General features: G+C 34.5%; 1 protein-coding gene across 5 annotated transcripts in view; it reads right to left on the reverse strand.

Moving 5' to 3' along the window:
• NOL4 (nucleolar protein 4) overlaps positions 1-18,827 on the reverse strand; it is a gene marked incomplete at both ends in the record, with an annotated part of 375,288 nt that overhangs the window by 32,691 nt on the left and 323,770 nt on the right. For 4 of the 5 annotated variants that reach the window (XM_079717454.1, XM_079717453.1, XM_079717451.1 and 1 more), the window contains one exon: positions 7,624-7,804. In XM_079717454.1, coding sequence (XP_079573580.1) covers positions 7,624-7,804 — 181 coding nt within the window. Of the gene's footprint in view, positions 1-7,623; positions 7,847-18,827 lie in introns of all 5 variants that reach the window. The other variant, XM_079717450.1, reaches the window with a different exon arrangement.

Here is an 18,827-nt window from a genome sequence, read left to right on the forward strand (position 1 = left end):
AGACCTCAGAGAGCTCCCTCATTCCTCCACTATGTGAAAGGGGCACAGTGAAAAGATGGTCCTCTATGGAACAGGAAGCAGACTCTCACCAGACAGCAAATCTGCCAGCACCTTAATCTTGGACTTCCCAGCCTCCAGAACTGTGAAAAAATAAATGTCTGTTGTTTAAGCCACCCAGTCTATGCTATTTTTGTTATAGCAGCCTGAACAGACTAAGAAAGTACTTATTACAGTGAATTGAACATGAGAACCCTGAAAATATTTGTTAAATTAAATCCAAATGTTTTTAAGGTATCCTTTTCCATTCTTCTGCCTTCACATTCTTCTTGAACATAGTATAACCTGCAGAGTTCATGTTCTTATTACATTAGTTTAAAAGGTTCTGCAAATATTATATCTCCTTCTATCTTTGCCCTCCTGTTTATGCTACCAACTCAAATTACCTCCCAGTTTCTCCATTAATGGTCTGAATTCTGATTGTCTTCATCTGCTTTATAAATTAAGTCAGATGTTTAACTAATTCAACTTGGTCTCCTGAAAGTTGCTGCTCCCTTCCACACTTTTCAGAAGATCTCTACAAATTCTAAAATTAAGTATTCTCAAACTTAGATTAACTGTAGTTGTCAGCCATCAGATATGATGTTGGCATCTCATATCATGCTAATCTTCTGCTATGCCTTTTTAGCTCTCAAGATTTATGTATATGTATATAGTTTTTTTCCCCCACAGCTCCAAATCTGTTATAGGGAATGACTATTCTGATGTTTTAAAAATGAAAAACTAAGCTAAAGATAATACCATGTTTAAAAGTCAGAATGTTTGGGGTTCCCAGAATTTATGAAGAAAGTCCCCAAATAAAGGGATTTGCAGGTCTGATCAATCTAGGTGCCCTCCTGTGGTTAAAAAAGCAAAAACTAAACAAAATCAAAACAGCAGAAGCCAATACCAGTGTTACAGGTAGAATATGTTTTTGAGAAGAAATGTTATTTAAAACTCCTTCACAACATGAAATTAACCATTTGCCTTGCTACCATTACTATAGCTAGAGTCCTTTCTCAAACGTGAGCTAGAGAAACTCTCTTGGGTTTAAGCCTAAAGTTGCTATTTGCTTAGACTAGTCTTTGCCTTTCTTATTCTTTCTTTTTTATTTTTTCACTCAGTTACACTCAGTCCAAGGCCATTGCTCAAAGAAAGCCATCTCATTTTAAATTTGTTTCATGCCATTCTGGTTATTCTGTTACTCTGGTTTCTTCTCAACAATACACAGTCTGAATTGCTCAAAGTTGTTCTTTGTTGTGTCTTTAAGAGATCTTTATCTCACCATACAAAAAGTCAGAAGATGCATTAAATAAACACCCAAAAAGTCAACCTGTGTGAGCAAGTCATCTAATTTTCCTGGCCTGTTTCGTTCTTAATAGCCTTTAAAAAATAAAGCCGTTGCTATTAAATTATTTTTCAAGTCCATTTAGATTCTATCATTCTATGGTGCCGAGGTTTTTTGGGGGGGAGAATTATATACAAGGCAGACCACACCATAGTACCTACATTCAAATGACAAATTTATAAAAACTGTTTTCTAATAAAACTTTCTATAAAAACTGCTCACTTATATGGCTGCATACCTGGAACTTATGCCAGATTTCCTATGTGGCATTTGACCAGCACTGAACAATACAACTGGGGACTGAATACCAGTGTATTGTGATTACATGTGTGTGGGTATATGTATGTGCACTGTGGTACAAGCTTCAAGGGACAAATTCGGGATGCTATTAGAGTTATGGCTATACCTGATCTAGACGTGTAGATCAAGATTTAAAAATGAGCAATAAATGAGGGATGTAGGGGTAAAAAATGATCAAAGAAAACTTCAAGAGGGAGGACCCTGAGGCATGAAGAGCTGGGTAATGTCATTTTTCTAAGAACAATGAGAGCCCATAGAAGGGTTTTAGATAATGAAGTAATATGATCAGGTTTTCCTTTTCTTAAAGATTACCTTGGTTTCTCTGTGGAGAATGGGTAGAAGGGCAAGCAAACTGTTGGCGCCCTACTCATTAATAATTCATAGCAACATTTTCTCTTTAAGTTCCCTCTCAATTTTTACTCTTGAACGGAAGTTGCTCCAAAGTTCTCTCTTCTCAAAAAAATTCTCTAAAAATATTCTCACTTCTATGTTCAATCTTTTCCCTCATTGTATATATTTTCTTTCTCCTCGCCAGTAGTGCCCTGCCTTTTTCATGAAAACACAATGCTTCCTCCAACTTGCTGAATAAATCAAAGGAGCAAAGTGGACCATGAAATGTGCAGTCCCACAGGATTCTGCTCAGAAATGTCTCATGATTTGTTTAATGCTCTGTTATCACCATCCTGAAATTCTTAATTCTTAAATAAGAGGCCCCACATTTTTCATTTGGCATTGGGCTCCCACAATTACTTAGCCAGTTATGGAGTAGAGATAAATTATTTTGGTTGTGTTTGAGTAAATATTTGTTCTATACTTTTTTTTTTTTTTTTTTTTTTGCTCTACGCGGGCCTCTCTCAATGTGGAGCACAGGCTCCGGACACGCACGCCTAGCAGCCATGGCTCACGGGCCCAGCTGCATCGCGGCATGTAGGATCTTCCCGGACCAGGGCACGAACCCACATCCCCTGCATCAGCAGGCGGACTCTCAACCACTGCGCCACCAGGGAAGCCCTTGTTCTATACTCTTTTACATGTCATTTCCATGTCCAAAGCTTTGCCCAGTTCTCTTCACTTTTAGTATCAACATGAAAACCTAAGTTACCATTGTCTTTTCCTGATCCTGATATTACATAAATAATTAATATTAGGCAAAATAGACTTTAAAACCGTTTCTAGATATAAATAGGGATATTTTACAATGATAAAAGCATCAATCCTCTGTCAAGAGGATATAACAATATAAACAATATCTGTACCTAATGACAGAGTGCCAAAATAAATGAAACAGAGCTGTCAGAATTAAAGGCAAAAATAAATAATTCAACAACAGTAGTTGGAGATCCCATTACCCTTCTTACAACAATGGATATAAAAAACTAGGCAGATGATCAACAAGAATATAGAAGACTTGAACAACACTGTAAACCAACTAGGCCTAATACCATTTACAAAATACCCTACTACCAATGGCAGAATATACATACTTCTCAGGTACACGTGGGACATTCTCCAGGATAGACCATAATCCGGGTCATTAAACCAGCTTCAATAAACATGAAAGGATTGAAATTATACAAAGCCATTGACAAAAGAAATTTGGGAAATTCACAAATACATGGCAATTAAACAACATACTACTAAATAACCAATTGGCCAAAGAAGAAATGATACAGGAAATTAGAAAATACTTTGAGGTGAATGAAAGCAAAAATATAACATACCAAAAATGTAATGCAGATAAGGCAGTACTTAGAAGGAAATTTATAGCTGTAAATGCCTGTATACAAAGAGAAAAAAAGACTTGGAATAAATGTCTTAACTTTTCAGGTTAAGACACTGGAAAATAAGAGAAAACTAAGCTCAATGTAAGCAAAATGAAGGATATAATAAATATGGGAGTAGAAATCAATGAAATAGAGAATAGAAAAGCCATAAAGAAAATCAATGAAACCAAATGCTTGCTCTTTGAAGAGATCAAGAAAACTGACAAACCTTTACCTAGAATCACCAAAGGGGAGAACACTCAAATAACTAGAATCAGAAATGACAATAGGAGCATCACTACTGACCTTACAAAAATACAAAAAGATTATGAAGGAGCATTATGAACACTTGCATCAATAAATTAAATAACTCAGCTGAATGGACAAATGCCTGGAAATACACAAACTACCTACCTGACTCAAGAAGAAAGAGACAATACAAGTAGACCTCTAACAAGTAAGTAGAGATTGATTTAGGAATCAAAAACCTCCCAGAAAAGCTCAGGCACAGATAACATCAGTCCTGAATTCTACCAAACACATAAAGAATATCACTAATTCACAAACTATTCCAAAAAATATAGAATAATGTTTTAAGGAAAACATTCCATCTACAATAGCATCACAAAGGGAAATATTTAGCAATAAAATTAACAAAAGAAGTGCAAAATTCATACTGTAAATACTGTAAGACTTGTTGAGAGAAATTTTAAAAGGTTGAAAGACAGCCCATGTTCAGTTTGTTATTTCCTCAAAATGTTAAACATAGAGCTACGACATATATGAACCAGCAATTCCATTCCCAGGTATATACCTCAAAGAATTGATAACACATATACAGGAACTTTTACATAAACGTTTATAGCAGCATTATTCATAGTAATCCCAAAGTGGAAAAAACCAAGTGCCCATCAATTGAGCTAAACAATTGATGAATTGCTAAATGAAGTATGACATATCCATAGAATGGAATATCATTTGGCAATAAAAATATGAAGCATTGATACATGTTATAAGATAGATGAACCTTGAAAACATCATCTAAGTGAAAGAAGCCAGACACAAAAGACCACATATTGAATGATTCATTCATTTATATGAAATGTCCAGAATGGGAGAATTTCTGGAGACAGTAGATTAGTGCTTACCAGGGGCTATCACTTACTTCAGTACTCGCTTCCATTATATTCTATTACACAGATGGTCAGCTCATTGGTTTACAATGTGGCCTCTCATGTCAGAATGCTTGTGTACAAATCCTGGCCCCTCCTTTTATTATTAAGGAGGGATTTTTGGCAAGTCACTCAACCCTCTGAGCCACACAAAATAGGTTTCAATTATGTTAGAAAAAAAGAAAGTGGTAGCTAGGCATGATTTTTTCAAGTGGGGGCAAGTTCAGTTTTATAAAAAATTTCTCCCAAATTGCAGAATATATCTCATAGAACTGTATAAGGATTGAATGGAGACTACACTGAAACAACATAATGACACAATAAGTGGTAGTTATTGTTATTAATGTTCAGTAAATTAATTTCCTAAATGAACAATTTTTCAAATCTAAAAAATTTGTGTCAATAAAATCTTTAGTGATGAAACTTTTTTTCCCCCAATTTTTTGATTTGGTGGTTGAGTTCTGAACTACCTACAAGTTCTTACTTATATAAAATATTTAAAAAGAAGTGCTAGCATTTCCAGCTTTACAGGTTAAAAGAAGGCTTAGCTTTTGTTTATGTTTTCCTTTTCTGGTCTTGGACTTGCTCTTTCCTGCTGATTTGCTGTTCAAATAAAAATAAGAGTTGAAAACAGCTGAGAAGGCTCACTAGCTGGCTTTTGAAACACTGAATATACACTTGAAACTTAATTTTTTTTTCTGAAATAAGTTGTTTTCTTTTCCTCTTCCACTTCAGGCACCCGTCTTTTGAGCTGGAGGGTGATTGATATAGACTAAATCTCAGTAATCCTGTCCTTACAGGACCTTTAATTTTAAGGCAGACCAAAGAGCCGCAGCCTTCCAGCAGAATCACTCCTGAATACACTCGGAGCATGTTTCTAGTATTGTAAAGGTAAGTAATTTTCTAGAGTATATACTCATTTGATACTAATAACGCAATTCCCTCCCAAATATATTAGAAGCTCATCAAGCCTAATTCAAATTTTCAAATTGGTCTTTGTTTCCAGGCATTTCAGTGGAAAAAGATAGGAAGTATGTGTTTCTTTGAAAACAAAACTACACTGAGCTCTCAATGATACTACCTATTCAAATACAAGATTATGGAGTTTTGGCTTAAACTTATTGATTTCACATCTGTATCTACTTTGCCCTCTGCTGAAAATCCCAGCTTTTGTTGACACCAACATAACTACAAATTTGCTTTAAACTATAATACACAGACAACAGTTCCAAAAGAATAATATCATTACTGAAAATAGTTTAAGGTTTTATCATAAGCTTTCACACTGTGGTGTCAAATTATGACTTTCGAGATCACTTAGAAAATTTCCTATCTATGGGGCTGTGCCAACCACTCATTAAACAGGTAAAGTTCATTTGCATAATTTTTCTTTCAATATTACGGATTCTCAAAATTAGATTGTTTAATAATTATGTAAATACTCAAATTGTTTCAAAGATAAATTTACAAAACAAAGTATGAAAACCAAGTATACTCAGAGAATTCTGGCTTGTATTCCTTTCTTAATACTGTTCCTCCCCCATTCCTGTCTCTATGTAAATTTTAAAAAATTATATATATCCTTCTTTAATGAATGTTAGCATACTATAAGTACTTATCTGGAGTATATAAAGATACCTTACTTTTTATAGCTTCATGTTATTCTCTTATTTGGATGCACTATAATTGAATCAACTAGCCATCTCTTGATGGACATTTTTATTGGTAACCCTTTTTTTGTGCATTTATAAATAACACTGTAACAAATAGCCTTCTGCATATGTCTTCTTGTATTTTTGCCAGTGTATCTTTGAGATAAACTGCTAACAGGAGATTCCTAAAGAGATTGCTAGGTCAAATGGTAAATGCATATTTAATTTTCCTAGACATTGTCAAGTTTACTTTAAATTTCTGTATTTCTGCAAGCAATGCATGAGAGTACTCATTTCCTCCATAGCATTGTCAAAGGAATATTCTGTAAATATTCAGACTTTTCCTAATCTGACAGAAGCTGCATTTCTCTTATTAGGAGTGGGTTTGAGTAGCTGTATTTAGGGGACATTTGCATTGCTTTCTATGAAAATTGTGTGTTCATATTTCTAGCCTTATTTTTTAAATATGCAGTTTTGAGTATTTCTTTCTTTTTAGAAGACCTTCACGTATTGGCCTACTAACTTTGTAGTATAGGAAGATAATAACTTTTTAGTTTATCACTTAATTTTTACTTTATTTTTTTTTGTCATGCAAAAGTTGTGTGTGTGTGTGTGTGTGTGTGCATGTGTCTAATTAAACTTATTTTCCCCTGGATTTTAAGTATAGTTTTGGAAAGCTTTTCCTACAACCCAGTTATAAAAAGTTCACCCATATACTGTATTCCTAATATATGTATGGCTTTATATTACACATTTGGAATTTATTCTGGTACATAAGCTCAAGAAATTCCTAAAAATTTACCAAGCACGAGCCCATACAAGCTGGTTCCAGTATACCACTCACTGCTGGTGGGACACGCCATTGTCACTGACAAGCTGTTGGCTGGAGATCCATGGATTGTTTCTGTGTGTTGTTTCAGTTTGTATCTTCTTAGGTATAATGACTGTGTATGTTTCGTCAAGTCAATAAAGTTCCTGGTGCCTCAAATTTTCCAAATTAAAAACCTCTTCGAACATTGAGAAAAGGTGTCATTATTTTTGACGAACAGTACATTACAGCTTCAAGGAAAGAATGTATAACTATTTGGTAAAAAATGTTCTATTCTCTAGTTGAGATTTTTTGAATATAAAACAGCAATCATTCAGTTGCATAATAGCTGCTACTTTTAGAAACAGCAACTGAATAGGGAGATGTCCTTGTAGGGAGATGGACATTATGTGTTAAATGGTCTTGTTTTTCACAGATTGGCACTGACTACTGCTTATAACACTTCATTCATTTTTTTTCTCAGGTTTAGGGAATTTAATAACCCCAAATGGACACAAAAACATAATATGTAATAAAGACTCACCACTACTAGAAGCATCGTTCAGATTTAGCAGTCCCCCTCCGAGCCCTCTGTAACTATGGTAACTGTAGGTCCCATTTCCGTTGATGTACAACACCTCCTGGGAGCCTGAAACAGCTGAGGTTGAGTAAGTGCCCTGGGCCGCCTCTGGTTTACACTGTTTGTCAGCTGGAGCAGATTCATCCTGCAATGACAATATCATTTCATTATTTATCAAATCACTGTGCTGTTTCACCTTGAACAGGACTATCTTATTGTTATCTACATGTCTGCATTGAACAAGAAGAAAAATATAGTCAACGTTAAGTCAGTACATATGCACATTTTCAATAACTTTGCTAAAAACTAAAAAAAGGAAAGCAAAGTAACAATGTGAGACAGATTGGAGATGGAGCAATTTGCAATTTCCAACTGAATTTAAAATTACGTGAAGAGAGTTGTTCACAATAGCCAAGAGAAGGAAGTAACCTAAATGTCCATTGACAAATGAACAGATAAAGAAAATATGGTATATAAATACAATGCAATATTATTCAGCCTCAAGAAAAGAAGAAAATCCTGTCATCTCCTACAACACGGATGAACCTCGAGGACAATGTTAAGTGAAATTAGCCATCACAAAAAGATAAATATTGCATAATTCCACTTATTTTCGATAAATTAGTCAAGCACATAGAATCAGAAAGTAGAATGGTGGTTGCAACGGTCTGGGGGAGGGGGAAGTGGGGAATTGTTCACTGTGTGATTCAGTCATGCAGGATTGGGGGAGTGGTTCCGGGGAAGAGGGATCCGTTGCACAAAAATGTGCATGTGGTTGACAATATTGAAAATTGTTGGGAGGGTGAACTTTACATTAAAAAATTAAAAAAAATTTTAAAAGAACTAATTAGGTTTTAAAAAAATACATGAAGAGAAATAACAATTTGCAAAAAAAATTTTGCAAAAATTGGCTTTCTTGAAATTCCCTTTTTTTTTTTTTTTTGGAGTCTGCTCTCTCATATGCTCTCTCTCTCTCTTTTATTTTATGGCTATAGGAAAATTTACTGTGTGCTGATTCCACACTAGGCCCATTACATGCATCACAACAGCCTGACAAAGACTTGAGTAAACCCAGGCTTTTCAGCTTGTTTTTCTTAAGTTGCACTGGTGTCTACAAACGATGCTTCAAAACTTCTAACCAATGAAAGTTGTATGGACACAAATTATAATTGGCAATAATTGTATATATGTTCATAGCAAAACAGATTGAATGAATTTCCCTTCAGCTGTGAGTTTATAAAGTCTAAAATATATACAACATATATGACTTGTCTACTGCATTCTTCATCATTTCTTCTTTTTTAATTTCTTTTCTTTTTTAAGAGGGAATTGGAAACAGATTTCTAATAAATTCTTAAGAGTGTTTTTCATAATCAGAAGTATTTTTCAGCTTATATATTTAGAGTGCATGTTTAGGGAAACAAACTTTCAAATACATTTTTTTTTTTTTTGTGGCATCAAGTAATGGAAAAAGAGGAAAAGTGGAATAAGTTTGCTCTGTGGATCCAGTAGTATTGCTATAGCCAGAGATATTCTAATTTTCATGTAGTGAAAGCATTGCCATGACTATCAGAACTATGCAGTTATGACTTTGCTCTTGTTCTTCTGATTTTTGCAACTATAACTGACCTATTCAACGCTATTATACTCAGCTGTAGATCTTAGACATGTGATTTATAAGCTTTTCATCTTTTCATTTCTAGGTAAGATTATGAAATAAACAGCAAAATTCCTCAATGTAAATTAAACTGAAAATAAGAATTTTCCTAGCATTGCCTTTAAAAAAAAAAAACACGAGTGGACGTAAATTGGTATATGAACTAGAAAGTCTAATTGTAATTCCTTGCATTCAAACCTTAGAAATCCCTGTGAAGGTAAATTACTTTAGAATAACACTCTTTCCTGGGAGAAACTGCATTAAAGAAGGGACCCATATACAATCAGATTTTATTTTATTTTATTATCACTGGCTTTACTATTTAGTCTGGGAAGACAGCAGGTTCCAGATTTTTTTTTTCTTAATACTGAAAGTTGGTCTTTGCTAAATACCCAAAGGTGGTGGGTTTTAGACTGTGGTTCTCTACCAAAGAAGATAGGGGGCCTTCACCAAATTTACGATTTGTAATATGGACTTTTTCTACAGACATAACAATATATATGTTTTGGGGTTTTTTTGTACTATGATGAAATTTTATATAACAAATAGTAAGGGAGCTTAAATACTCTAAGATATTGAAGATGATACTTCCAGAAATCTTTGGTTGCTGGAAGCATGTGCCATAAGTAGGTCTAAGGTAAATAATTGTAATAATTACAGTGCTACTGTGAAAAATAACTATTAATAAAGCAACATTAATGGTACAGAAACATAGCAACGATTCGAATTTTAGAATCTGTAACCAGCTGTCTTTTAAATGGCATGTTACAATGACCGGGTGAGTGGAAAATGGTCTAACCAATGATGATTACCGCTCATGCAATATCCAAAAGTCTTTCATAAAGGTACAGTGAAATGGTCTCCCATCTATGAGTGCTCATCTCCTCCCTGCCTGGGGACAGATTAATATGTGTATTATTATTATTATATATATATAGATAGATAGATAGATAGATATAGATATAGATATATTCTTCCATACTAGAATACAGACATATTTTATATATTTATTGCTTGTGAAATTAGCAAAGCTCATCAGAAGATTGATAGATGAATCTGTGATATTTACATGGGTGAACTTTTTTCACATGTATAACTTCTATTTCCTATAAAGTAGTACATCTCAAACTACTCTCCATGGCTTCTGGGGAAATGCCTCAGAGTCTTCCCGAGAATATGGGACAAGGGCATAGAGATATGCTTTCATATTATGTCTTTCCTCTTTACCCAGATGAGCAGCTCTGTCTGCTGTCTTCTACACTCATAAAATCACTGCAGCTAAAGCATTATGAAAAACCACTGGGCTGTGCAGTATTCTTTCTGTAGAGGCATGTAGCCATTGCAACTCAGAAAGAAGGCAAATTATTCAATACTTCAAAGCAATTTTGAGGTTCTTGAGAAGGGGCTAGCCTCAAACCCTCAAACCTTTCTACCACTAGTGTAACATCCCAGTTTCCTGATAGAAAACAACTTGGGGAGCATGATAAAATTTGAGTCTCTTGTTTGAGAAAATTCATGGCTATTATGATACATACCCAGTTTATTTTTTTCTGTGTTTGGAAAATGACAATAGAATATACCCACAGGAGAAGAGTTTCTTAATGATGAAGAAAAAGGGAGAAGGCATTGTCTCCACAATGTTTTCTCTCTGATTCTTTGTATGACAGAATTAATTTGTATTATTAAACGTGTTATTTTTTAAATGTGCCTCAGTCTTTTCATTATTAACTGTTATTGCAAACCACAGTAACTGCACTGAGCAGGCAGATAATTAATCCTATTAATAATCAAAACAGGCCTTGTAGGGAGTCATTTGTAGTCAAACACAGATGTGCACTATTAATGTTTTGGCCGTTCACTATATGTTGAGAAATACAATGTAAGAAAATCCCAGTAATATCTGTGCTGCAGTGTATTTTGGGGAGAAGTTTAATATGAAGTTAATTCATGTTTTTCTTGTGAATGATTACTATTATTGGTTTCAAAGAAAGCATTAAAAAATAAGTAAATGACATATAAAATAAAGATCCCCTGGAGTCACATTTTATCTCTGTAAGCAACGTTTAATAAACATTAGTTCCTAAAGTTCTCAAATTTGACAGCTTGCCCGCGAGGTTGTTATGAAGATTATTTTCAAAAGAGAATAATATTAATATGCTACAAGACTGCATATCTAGGCAATGAAATATATTTTATTCATCAAAAAGTAGAAAAAATCCTATCCCAGATTTTATTAGACATATTTCAAATTTTCTTTAAAAAATTCCATTAAAAAAGATAGCATCGATATGATGGAATGACAATCAGCATTGCACTAGATAATACAAAGTTGTTTTATTCAGATTTCTTTGATTAAAAATATACAACAGATGAAAGAAACAGTTATGGTGACTTTTATAATTAGGCTTTGGACTTATCAATAGATATTTCCTTTATGTATATAAATATGCATCTCAAATTTAGGAAAAAATTGGGCCTAGAATAGGAAGGGGGATTACTTACAGATGGATGGCAAGATTGGAATGATTTAGAAGAGGAGGCATTGTCTACTCATTACCCTCTCATCCACACACTATTTGGGAAGATTGGTTTGTACTCCTTTGTACTCTATCCGTAGAAACTGGAAAGGACAAACTTGAGTTTGCTGAACCTGATCTGGTATTTGGACCATACAGATTGAGTTCCTAACTTACTTCAGCTGCCTAAGGAATCCTTTACTCAGGTACCTTACATAGACATATTTTTCAAAATTAAATCTGACTGGTTCCACTCAACTTTTTGACAATAGGTTTCCAAAAAAACATTGCTTTTATATCTCCCAAGAATTCCACTTTTTCTTAGCTTTTATATTCTCTACCATCTGTTAAATATGCTGTATATTTTCATTAACTTTTCTCTGCCTATAAAGATTATCAGAAAATTCCAGTAAAATTTTCTGCTTGATTCAATAATCCAGATAGCTTTCTTCTGTTTGCCTTTTACCTTACACTGTCATAGCAATTGGAGTTTGTAAGGCATTTTTGCATCAATATGGAATTACATTTTTAGTTCATCACTGAGATGGTCAGGGTACCAGTGATGCACCTTTTTAAGGTAAAAAGAAAAACTTGCATAGACCTTAAACAAGCTTATCACTGCAAAATATTAAACACGTGGATAATTCAGGCATCAATTTGCCTGAACTTTCTATTGTTACTAGACTTCTCCTATCTTTACATGTTCTTTGTAGTCTGTCTATAGAAGCATTTTTACTTTAAATTACTGCTCTAAATGTCCTCTTTGCTCTTTAAGTATGGATGAAGGGAGGGAGTGAAATTTATTTCATATATAAACTGCTGGAAAACATCTCTACCTTCTTCTTCCACTTGATAGCAAGTGTTCCAGAACTAAGCACATGTGACTAAGAGTTTCCAGGGAAATTCATAAACGATATGAGAGAACCAGAGCTCTAATTTAAACTGCTTTCCTGCTAAGAAAAAAAAAAAACAGTCTGCACTAGAAGTAAATGTGATTATTACTTGGGATGAGGAGAAGTGATTTATGATGCCATCAAAACACACACACAAACACTCACACATATAACACTCAGGGAGTAACTTCTTTCACATGGTTAAGAGCATCCATACAGTCTCCACTTGTTGGCCACACAAATGATTAAGATGCCAACACAGAAGACTGTTCTTTGCAAAGACACTCCCAAACTCACTGAGAAAGATAATAAGGGAACACATGTTTTGACTAAATCTAAGTAGCCTAATAATAAGATCTGAAATAACAGAGAAAACAGATTTGGTTTCCGACTTAAGAAACCAAAATCATAGCAGGATAGCTTTCACCTAGAGATTTATCAAAGTGTTCGCAGAATAGGTTATATTAACAAACTCTCTTTGTAGCAATATTTACACACACACACACACACACACACTGACATGATTTTATAAACAATAAATGCTTCAGAACTATTGACTTAAAGAAAAATACAAAATAAATACAGTCCTCAACCTGATATGTAAGGATACATGGCTGGCAAGAAGTAACCCAGTAGCTTGCAAAGCCATCTACTCTAAAATTCTTCCTGATGGCCATAAAGTTTTGTTAGTAAAAACAAAAGTAGAGACTTAGCACTCTTAAATTACAGTCTTAAATGTAACACTATGCTATTTAGTTATTGACCAAAAAAATCAAATTTAAAAAACAGATCTTTTTTTCTATAGGTTTCTAACACTTAATTTTTAGTTCCGTTGTTAATATGACCAAAATGAAAATTTAAATATAATGTTCCTTTGAGGTCCTAAAATCTGATTGCAGATATAATTATTTTGGTCATCGGTTTCCTATGTGTAGCATAATATTTTTCACCTCAGAAAAATCAGTTTTAACAACGCAGTACCAAATTGGTGTTTTTCACATTTAATTGTAATAAATTTTATGAATAAAAAAGATTTTCTTCTAATCATAGTATCTTTGTTTCTCCTGAGTTCTCATCTTTTAGTTATTTTTTTAAATCTACATTTAAAACAACTCAAAACATCTTTGACAAAAATCCCTTTATTTGCAGTTGGGCTGTTTTGATTAAAAAAAAAACAACTTCCTTAAATCATTTTTTTCTTAATCCCCTTTAATACAATATTCCCTTTTGGTAAGATAGTTGCAATGCTCTATCTGGTGATTCTATGGCAGACACGGTTTCTGATATTACCTATATAACTGTTACTCTCAAATTCTCATTTCCAGTTTCTGCCTTCTCCCTGAGGTTCATGCCTGCATTTCCTGTTATTCAGTTATGTCCATTTAACACTTTGAAATTAAATTTCTCTTTCCTCCAGACACTCCTTTCAAAAATTTTTAATTAAAAATCAGGGGCTTCCCTGGTGGCGCAGTGATTGAGAGTCCGCCTGCCGATGCAGGGGACACAGGTTCGTGCCCCTGTCCAGGAGGATCCCACATGCCACGGAGCGGCTGGGCCCGTGGGCCGTGGCCGCTGAGCCTGTGCGTCCAGAGCCTGTGCTCCGCAACGGGAGAGGCCACAACAGTGAGAGGCCGGCATACCACAAAAAAAAAAAAAAATCAAAACAACACCTATTCTATTACCAATGTTTCTTGTTCTAGTTACTGCATCATGTCAAGATTTTTTTCTTATACAAGTTTCCCTCAGTCAAACAATAACCAAGCCCTCTCAACTCCATCTTGGAAATGACCCTCATTGGCATGCATCTGAGAAACACTCATTGTTAATACATAATCCAGAGCACCATAATCCCTCATTTGGGCTATCGTGATAACCCCCTGACCAGTGTTTGCCCCTACACATCTTGTCCACATCTTCTCAAATGTATCTTTTAAAAATCACTTATGTTGATTTCTCTTTAAAAGTTCCTGAGATTTCTTGTTTCCTAGAGAACAAAACCCAAAGCTCCTGGCATCCAAACCCCTTCAGAGTTTGAGAACAGTCTTTCCAGCCACATCTTCTGTCACTTCCTCTCTTGCACTCTATACTCTGGTCATAGCTTAAACTGAAAAAATAAATCTTACCAGTGTAATATTCTGAGTCACCTAAATTGCCTCATACGTGCACTGACATACAGAAAGTTTCTCACCTATAATTATTTTATGTGTCATAGCCTCTGATGATGGTTTGTCATCTAAATTTTAATCTTTTTTCCAAAATTTTCACATATGTATCTAACGATGAATAACAAACTAAAATTTGCTTAAAAGTTTTTTAGTTCTTTTTAAAAACTTTTGTGTAAAATCAAAAAGTGTTATGTAGGTACAGCAGACTTACGTATGCCCTTCATCAAAAGTAAGGAGGCAAAAGGATGGTATTTTCCTTACAATATAAATTCCAGATTAACAACTACTCTCCCTAAATCTCTAATCTATCCGCCAGACACCCTCAAACAAAAGAAGTAGGATCTATTTATTTGAAATTATTGTATCTCTTCTACTGTATACAATTATCTTTATGAAATAAATGCAAGGAAAGAAAATAGAAAGTAAAAGATGTCATAGAAAGAGAACAAAGACTTCAATTGTATATATAAATTAGTTCTTTAGTTCTCAGATTGCTAGAGATCAAAGACCTTGAACCAAACATCCTACTGAAGATGAGGTCTAAAAAAAACACCAACACAATTATTCTAACAATTAGAAATTTCTCCAAAGCAAGATTCTAAACACTATAGCTATGTTAGAATCTTTAGCTATAAAAATATTACAGCTGAAATCTGTAATATTTTTACAGATCAAATCCAGAACAAATAAGTATTACAGTTGTAATAAAAATTCAGAACAAATATTTTTAGCAATTAAACTTTGAGAAGCACAACAGAGATCAATAAGATTCTTTTTTAAAGCAGTTAACCGTTAGTAACTACATAAGAATCCTATTAACATGGTTATGTCAGAAGATTAAGGCTAATACCTGCATAATGGCTAACTAGCCTATGATGTTGGGCAGCCTGGAGAGGTGCATTATTTTATCAACAATGTGATCAAATTTGATACATAAAGCAGAGTTTTAAAGGGATTTAATAAATTTCTGTTAGTTAATTTTAGTCTGATAATAAGATTATATTTTTTATTTTATTTTGTCCACATATAATAACATGTATATATATTATTGTTTAATGCTAAAATAATCTCATAAGTTTTAGTGCTGTTTTTGACTGTAACATTTTTGCTCAGATCAAATAAAAATAACACATGCCACTTCAGAAGATAAATTAAGAGAAACAAACTGACTTTCTTTTCATTTCTGTGAATATCAGTTTTCCCAAAGTACAAGATTAGGCTACAATTTATGTTAAAACTATGGTTGAATACGTTGTCACAAATGGCTACATAAACCAACAAAACTCAGGACAAGTACTTTAAAAGTGACCTCTCAGGGCTTCCCTGGTGACGCAGTGGTTGAGAGTCTGCCTGCCGATGCAGGGGACGCGGGTTCGAGTCCCGGTCTGGGAGGATCCCTCATGCCACGGAGCGGCTGGGCCCGTGGGCCATGGCCGCTGAGCCTGCGCGCCTGGAGCCTGTTCTCCGCAACGGGAGAGGCCACAGCGGTGAGAGGCCCGCGTACCGCAAAAGAAAAAAAAAGAAAAAAAAAAGAAGAAAAAAGTGACCTCTCAGATACGATTTATTTATCCCCAAAGTCAGTTACTCAAAATCTTCTAGGTATGATTCTGGAAGTCTTTACTACCGGCTTAAGAAAATTAGGCTCAACTGGGAAAAAGAGCTTTGAAAAATACAATGGAAGTTTTTTTTTAAGAAAACTTGGCCATGGCAGAAAATTTTCATCTTTTCCTATTTCTTTTTGAGTAAGTAGAAAAACCTGACTAATGATGCTATTTCAACAGGATGTTGGGAGGTAATCATAGGTGGTTTCAATATTAGAAACAGGTGTGCCAGCATGGTTGAATGAGCAGAACAAAGAACAATCCCTTCCGAATGTCACTCTACATAATAGATTCCTTCACAGCTACTTTTAATGAACATTATGTGCAGTCAGATAATAAACATAATTCCATCTGAATTATATATCTTGAAGGAGCCATATAATTGAGATCTTAATTCCTACACACGTTGAAATAAAAGCTTACAGGTTATTATAATTTAATTTAAACTGGGTGTAAAAATTACCCATCCATTTTGATACTTCAAGTATATTCATTATGAAATAGTCAAACTAAGGTAATTAGAAAAACCATCAAAACGGTGATACCTGAATCACTGAGTGATAATGCTTTTACATTAATATAAAAATAAAATTTAAAGGAAACGTGTATGAAACAACATGAAATGATCTAAAAATAATCTAGTGATGAATTTAAAACACATCACTTAAGTCTGACTACATGTTGGTGTTATATGTACACATAAGTAAAATATGTTTTTTGTTAACTTTCCTCTCCTTAATAATACTGCTTCTGATTTACCATGGATAGTGTTATACGTATATAATGTTCTGATTTACCATGTTGACTCTGGGTGGAGGGTATCTAGTAAGAAGAGACATATCATTGTTGACATATTTCTTCAAATATCAGATATAAAGTTTATAATTTTATTTCCATCTACAATGAAAAACTAATTATTCAAGAAGTCAGTAATTTTTAGGAGTTCTGTACTCTAACTTCTCAAACATACACACAAGTAAACCCATTAGTGTTCTTGAACATACTTGTATTTGAAGAGTAATGGTAATATCTTCCTTAAGATATTGGATTACTTTACCCTACTCCATAACAAATTTTGGTAGAAACAGTATAACTCAGCTTCTTTTTCCCTTCCATTTTTATTCTCCTGGAGTCTACTAATTTCCCTGCAAGATTTCATCCTGTTTATGACTTCATCTACCTCTTTACACCAAAGACCTCTAAATCTAAATTTGTAATTAAGACCTTTTCCCAGGTCCGCATTTTCAAATACCTACTGCACATAACTAACTGCATGCCCCACAAGTGCATCCCACTGAGTATGTATGTCAAAATTATACACTTTATCTTCTCCCACTCTTAATTTTCCAGCCATAATTTGCTCTGCCTTCTGAATTCTTGATTTCAATGAACGACACCTTCATCTATCTCCGTAGTCTCCTGAAACAGAGATTTGTGCCATATGCAACAGGCCCCTTTTTTATTATCTCATATGTACAATCCAGGACAAAATCTTATACAGCCATTTTATTTCTTAGTGAATTATTTAAACAATGTTCTATTGAATCCCTTCTATTTACTGGGCTACACATTCAGCAAAGTAGTGGAGATAGATCCTCAGATCCCTGTCCTCAAGGGACCTATAGAGGTATAAGGCAGGGGAGAGACTAGACAAAAAGAAGAAATAAAAGATATAAGTTATAATACTAAGTTCAATAGCGGTAACCATTAAAAATGAAATAAAATAGAGTTATGTAAAAGAATGATTGGAGATGGGTGTTCCAGAGGATGTCTTTCTAAGAAAAATACATATGCCAATCAGCCAAGAAATGGAATGATAAAGAAGAGGCCATCATGTGAAGATAGAGGGGAAGAGTGTGTGTGTGTGTGAGTGTGTGTGTGTGAACATTGCACTGAAATCCACTCTACACTTGATATGAAACATTCCTCGTATCCAATGATCTCTATGATCCCTGGGGTTTGGTTAAATTAGGTAATGTAAACATTATATAGCTTAGACTAGAATTTGCCTTACAACAAGAAATTGTAACAACACATGCTTTTGCTGGTACACTGAATATTCTCAATTTTCCCCTCTAGATGCACTTTCTAACACTGCTTCCTGGGTGTATAACCACTGTGAACTTAACAGCTGGGCTCACCTGCTCTCTGGCTGCTAGGGTTTCATCAACAGGAAGCCCTGACAGGAATTTACAGAGGAGAGCAGGGGGTATTTATCCCCCAGTACCCTTTCCTGCCGTGCCATGGTCTGGGAGCTTGCTGTGCTCCTGGATCCTATAAGACAGCCCCTCTTCCATGGCTTTTGTTCCCATCAGGTTCTGCTAATAGTTCCCTTC

This window comes from Hyperoodon ampullatus, assembly GCF_949752795.1.
Source record: "Hyperoodon ampullatus genome assembly, chromosome: 13".
NCBI classification, from domain to species: domain Eukaryota; kingdom Metazoa; phylum Chordata; class Mammalia; order Artiodactyla; family Ziphiidae; genus Hyperoodon; species Hyperoodon ampullatus.